The following is a 5,971-nucleotide window of genomic DNA, read 5'->3' as shown; positions in this document are numbered from 1 at the left end:
GCGGTTCAATCCCCCAGCACCACATGCCAGCCAGCCCCGCCCCCTGGTGGGCTGAGCTGGCCACACACACACACACACACACACACAATAAATAAATGTAAAAAAAAAAAAAAAAGACATTTAAAAAAAATCTCTTCCTGTAGCTAAGCAGCAAAGTTGCCCAGGCTGGGCTTGAACCTGTAATCCTTTGGCCTCAGCCTCTCAAAGTGCTGGTTGGGGCGTGGGCCTCTTACTGTTGAAGGAAAGACTTTTATTTATTTATTTACTTATCTATTTATTGCGGAACCGGGGTTTGAACTCAGGACCTTCGATTGCCAGGCAAGCGCTTATTCTACTGAGCCGTCTCCCCCGCCCCAGGAAAGGCTTTTAAAGGAAAAACAACAACAACAAATAAAAAACCCAGGCGTCTGGCTGTCAGGACCTCAGGCATGTGACCTCCACTCAGAGCCCCATCCCCTCCTCTGGGAAGGGCGGGCAGTAACCTTGTAACAGCGGAGTTGCCTCAGCAGTAGGCCAGCAACTGTGGCAGGGGCCCTGGGGCGGGTAGGGCATAGAGATTTCTCTTTGCCTGAGCCTGGGGTCGCACGGCGACCTACAAGGAAGCCGAGAACCCTGGGGAGTCCCCGGGCCGGCACCACGCCGGCTCTGCAAATGGCCCTGAACGAGAACCTCGCCCGCCCCGCCCTCCCCTCCGCTTCATCCCACCCACCCCACCCCCGGCGCCGCTTTTGAAGGCGCTGCGCAGCTTAACAGCGGGAGCCTTTCCGCCCCTCTCTACCTGCAGCCGGGAAGGACAAAAGGAGGCTGACGGGAGGGGACACTGGCGGCGACGGGCAAGCCTGGAGCAGCCCTCGCCGGGGTGGCCTGCCCGCCAAGTCACGCGGGGCTGGGGTCCGCAGCGGGACCCCGGGGAACTCAGGCTGCGGGGCGCTCAGGCGGGGCCCGCAGCCCGCCCGCCCCCGTCCGTCGCCAGGCGGAGAGCCCTTGCCCGCTGTGCGCGCCGCCAGCCGTCTCCTGGCCCGGTCGCCCTCCGCGCTTTCCCACGCTCACCTCCTGGCTGCCCGGGTCCGGCCGTTCCAGCAGCCTCGGCCCGCGCTGCGGCTATGCCAGGCACCAGGCCAGGGCGCAGCGGGTACTGGGCACAGCGCCTCTCCCCCACACACACACCACATTCCATTAAAATCCCCGCGCTGTAAACAAGAAGCCAGCCGGAGCAGGCAGCCCGCTAAAGGCAGACTTGGTCTCCGTATCCTTTTGCCTCGGCCACTTCCCCACGGCAACACAAGAAAAGAACCCTTCCGGCCTCATTTAGTGAGCAGAGTGCTGGGGCCCCAAGATTGGGTCCCTCCGCTGGAAGCCTGTGGGAAGAGGGGCGTGGTGCAAGGACCCTGAGGAAGGCTGGCTGGGCTGGAGGAACCCAGCAGGCTTTTGAACAAGCAGCATTTACTTTTCACTATAGTGGAGGGGTCGGGAAGACAGCTCAGTAGAATAAGCGCTTGCCTGGCACGCGCAAGGGCCTGAGTTCAACCCCCGGTTCCGGGGGGGGGGGGAATGTAGTGGAGGAGGATGTTTGCTGGCCAGGAAATATGTGCAGACTTCAGGAAAGAAGCTGAGACCTCTGCACAGGGTGATCCTCACAGTCGGCGGGGGGCGGGGTGAGAAGAACGGGGAGGAAGCGCTGCATTCCGCCTTTGCAATCCCAGTCCTCAGGGAAGCTGAGAGGATTGCAAGTTCGAGTCCCTCTTGAGCAATTTAATGAAACACAGTATCAAAATAAATAATAATATTAAAAAAAAAAAACTGGGGTTGGGGCCGGGGAGATGGCTCAGTGAAATAAGTGCTTCTCTGGCAAGTGCAAGGGACTGAGTTCAGTCCCTCCCTGGTTCCGCAAAAAAAAAAAAAAAAAACAACTGGGGCTGTAGCTCAGCAGTATAGTGCCCTTGGGTTTGATTCCCCCAGTATTTTTTTTTGGGGGGGGGGCAAATGTGAACAGAAATACCTAAAGCAGGAAAATGGGAAAGATGTACCCCAAATGTTGGTCACTTCAAGATCATAGGGAGCCCTGCCTGGCAAGTGCAGGGTCCTGAGTTCAATCCCTGGTACTGAAAACAAAACAAAACAACAACAACAACAGAAAAAAAAATCATAGGGAAGGCTTGTGAGATAGCTCAGTGCCGAAGCACCTGCTTCAGTAAGCTTAGCTAAGCGCAAGGACAGTGGTTCTATTCCCAGCGCCACATGCTGCACCAACCCTTCCCTCAGGGTGAGCTGAGCTCACCACACAGTCCGGGCTTAAGGGCTCAAGTTTGTAATCCTAGTGCTGGGAAGGCTGAAAAACAGGAGGATCACCAGAGTCTGAGCAAGTAGTGAGACCCTGCAACAACCAAAAACATTTTAAAAAGAAAAAAATCACAGGACATGGTGGTGCATGCCTGTAATCCCAGCACACAGGAGGCTGAGGCAGGAGGACTACTGTGAGTTTCAGGCCAGCTTGGGCTACATAGTGAATTCAAAGTTAGGGGCCGGGGAAATGGTTCAGTAGAATAAGCACTTGCCTGGCAAGCGCAAGGGCCTGAGTTCAATCCCTGGTTCCACCAAAAAAAAAAAAAAAAAGCCTGAACTGCGTAGAAAAAAACCCTGTTTCAAAAAGATTTAAAAAAAATCACAGGATTATAAACGATTTCTCTTTTCCTCTGTGTACTATTTTACAGTCTGCAAATTTTCCACAGTGAATTACTGCATTCATGTGCATTCAGAAAATCACAATGTGGAGACTGGGGGTGTACACAGCAGTAGAGTGCTTGCCTATACCATTGTAGGCCAGGGGTGGATCCCCAGCACTGAAAACACCCATGCATAAAAAACAGAAAAGGGCCAGGGAGATAGCTCAGTAGAATAAGCGCAAGGGCCTGACTTCAATCCCTGGTTGGGGGTGCGGGGAAGAACCAGGAAAACCCACATATGCAGGGCCGGAATGCTAGGAAACACTTCCACCTACTGGCCTCAGATGGCCACCAAGCACAAGCACAGTGACAGAGTTGGGCATTTCTTTTTTTTTTTTTGGTGGAATTGGGGATTGAATTCAGGCCTTTGTGCTTGGCAGGGAAGCACTTATTCCAGTGAGCCATCTCCCTAGCCCTTGGCATTTCCCTACACATGGTAATGAAGGCCAAACAGGGCCTGTGCTGGTTGTGTTGGACTGGGAGGAGGCCCCAGCTCTCCCTGCCCTTGTACTCCACACCTAACTGGTAGGAATTCAGCTGCCCCCCCCCCCCAATGCTCCCAGCTCTGCCCTCAGAGTTGCCCTGGCTGGATTTGTCAAGGAAGGATTTCCAGAAGGGCAGGTACCTCCAAATTGCTGTGACCAGCTATTGCTATTCCCAGCTGGCTGCAAGACAGCTTAGGACCTGGGCCAGGACCAGACCGAGAAAGGTCATGGGCCTTAGACTGTGCCAGCATCAGGGAAGGAGACAGGGAGGACCAACAGGGGCTGCTGAGGGGTGGAGTGGAGGATCCTGGGAGCGAGGGATGCAAGCTGGCAGGCCTGGCCCCAAGCTGGGAGCTTCCTGCAGAGCTCAGAGGCCAGATCCTCTCTGGCTCTGGAAGGACAGCCTGGGGATGGGGCTGGGAGGGCGGCTGGTGGTGCAATGATTGGGCCTGGGGAGAGGAGCACAGAAAGAAGGAGGTGAGGTGGTCTTATACCACCTCCAGTGCAGTGCTGGGGACATTGTCCCGGTGCAGCATTACCCATCCCCTGCCCCCTGGAGCTATAGAACTACTACTGCTGAGGTCCCTGAAGATGTGTGGGTGACAAGTGAGCCAACAGCCCCAGAACTTCCCCTCGCACCCAGAGTAAGGGAAAGGACCAGGACAGGCCACTGTCTTAGCTATTTGTCCCTGCCTGACTGTCACGGCCAGGAAAGAGGTTAGAATCAAAGTAGATTAGACTCTGACTCTAATTCAGCCATTTCATACTAGCTTGACCTTGGGCAGGTATTTAAACCGTCCAGGACTCAGTCTTTCCATCATTAAAGTGGGAACAGTGTACATACAGAATATAACCAGAAAGGAGCTCGTAGGCCTGTGCATGTGGTATGGTTACCCTGTACCTAGTTCACTCAGCACTGCGCCTGGCACACACCTGGTAACCGCTGGCAGCAGCTAGCAAGGCTTCCTCCCATGAAATTGACACAAGCTGGGCACAGCTCCATCTCGTCCCTGCCTTCCAAGTGTCCAGGGTTTGTGAGCAGCCCTTGAATGAAAGGCTCGGAGGGTGGCTGGTGGCGAGAATGCATCTCACTCTGGGTGAATCTCTGCTCCGTGAGGATCCTTCCTGCCCCGGGGGTCTCAGGTTAATCGCATTAGCTCTCCCAGGCTGCCCCATTCCCAGCCAGTCAGCCTGTGGTCTCCCTCCAAGATGCCTTTGAAGCCTGGGTCCTTTGATGTGGGTGGGGGTGGGGGGCGTAGGGGGAGAGGCGCAGGCGGTGGGGGTTGCGACCTGCCACAGGACTTACACAGCACGAGGTGCAAGTGGCTCCACCCCTTTCGGGTCACCCCAAGCATAGGGTTTGGAGTCAGAGTGCTGGGCTGCCACCCCAGCCCTGCTACAAACTGTGTGACCTTGGACAAGACATCCGGCCTCTCTGGATCTCAGCTCCTGCATCTTCAGAAAGATGACAACAGACAGACGCATGGACCTCACAGGTTGTTAGAATCCCAGAGAGAGAGAAGAGATTATGGTCCATATCCCATCGGTCCTAATGGGGCTCCCTGGAGGGGTCAGGATTGCTTTGCTAACCCCAAAGTCTTAGAGCACTTCTAAGCTTAAAGAGAAAGAACATCAAAGTTTAATTATTTTTTTTTTAATTTTATTTATTTATTTTTGTGTGGCCAGCTCAGCCCACCAGGGGGCGGGGCTGGCTGGCATGTGGTGCTGGGGGATTGAACCGTGGTCCCTGTGTTTTGCTAAACTTGTTCTAAGTAGGTGCTTTAGACCACTGAGCCATCTCACCAGCCCAAAGTTTAATTATTGAGGGGTTGGGGAGATAGCTCAGTAGAGTAAGTGCTTGCCTGGCAAGCACAGGGTCCTGAGTTCAATCCCCAGTACCACAAAAAAAAAAAAAAAGTTTAATTATTGAAAGTTTTTTGCCCTCATTAGTTTTCCAAATTTTAAATAATAACATTTATATTTTAAATGTTTAGGAGTAAGGATTGCTCAGTAGCACAGCACTTGCCTAACATACAAAAGCCTTGTGGGAGGAGGGTTGTGGGTTAGCTCAGTTGTTTAAATGCCTGCTAGGGCAAACCCAGTCAGGTGCTGGGAACTGAGGTTCAGTCCCCAACTCCACCTGCCTTAGCCAGAGCCAGCCAAAAAGGAAAAAAAAAAATCCTTCTCTCTCTCTCTCTCTCTCTCTCTCTCTCTCTCTCTCTCTCTCTCTCTCTTCTTTTTTTCCCCCGGAACCAGGGATTGAACTCAGGCCTGGTGCTTGCCAGGCAAGCGCTTATTCTACTGAGCCATCTCCCCGGCCAAAAATCCTTCTCAACTGTAAAAAAAAAAAAAAAAAAAGGCTATGGGAGTCCTGGTACCAAAAATAAAAAGGGACTGGGTTTGATCCCCAGCAGTGAAAAAAAAAAAAAAAATGCGGGTTATTAAATTAAAGTTTAAACTGGGAAGATGGCTCAGAGGAATAAGCACTTCCGGGGCCGAGGAGATGGCTCAGTGGATAAGCGCTTCCCTGGCAAGCGCAAGGGCCTGAGTTCAATCCCCGGTTCCGCAAAAAAAAAGAAAAAAAGGAATAAGCACTTCCCTGGCAAGCACAAGGACCTGAGTTTGGTACCTGGTTCTGCAAAATTAATTAATTAATTAATTAATTAAAGTTTATTGCCGGGCTGGTGAGATGGCTCAGTGGTCTGAAGCACCTACTTAGAACAAGCTTAGTGAAGCCCAGGGACCACGGTTCAATCCCCCAGC

General features: G+C 53.0%; 1 protein-coding gene across 1 annotated transcript in view; it reads right to left on the bottom strand.

Annotated features, from left to right (window-relative positions):
* LOC101573112 (40S ribosomal protein S15a-like) overlaps nucleotides 1-5,971 on the bottom strand; it is a 20,277-nt gene that overhangs the window by 2,103 nt on the left and 12,203 nt on the right. Inside the window, exon 2 of the mRNA XM_012515451.1 lies at nucleotides 989-1,101. Within this exon, the coding sequence (XP_012370905.1) occupies nucleotides 989-1,101 (113 nt within the window). The remainder of the gene's footprint in view (nucleotides 1-988; nucleotides 1,102-5,971) is intronic.

This window comes from Octodon degus, unplaced genomic scaffold (genome assembly GCF_000260255.1).
Source record: "Octodon degus isolate 3935 unplaced genomic scaffold, OctDeg1.0 scaffold00005, whole genome shotgun sequence".
Classification (NCBI taxonomy): domain Eukaryota; kingdom Metazoa; phylum Chordata; class Mammalia; order Rodentia; family Octodontidae; genus Octodon; species Octodon degus.
The sequence above is the reverse complement of the archived record's forward strand: the minus strand, read 5'-3'. Positions and strand labels throughout refer to the sequence as shown.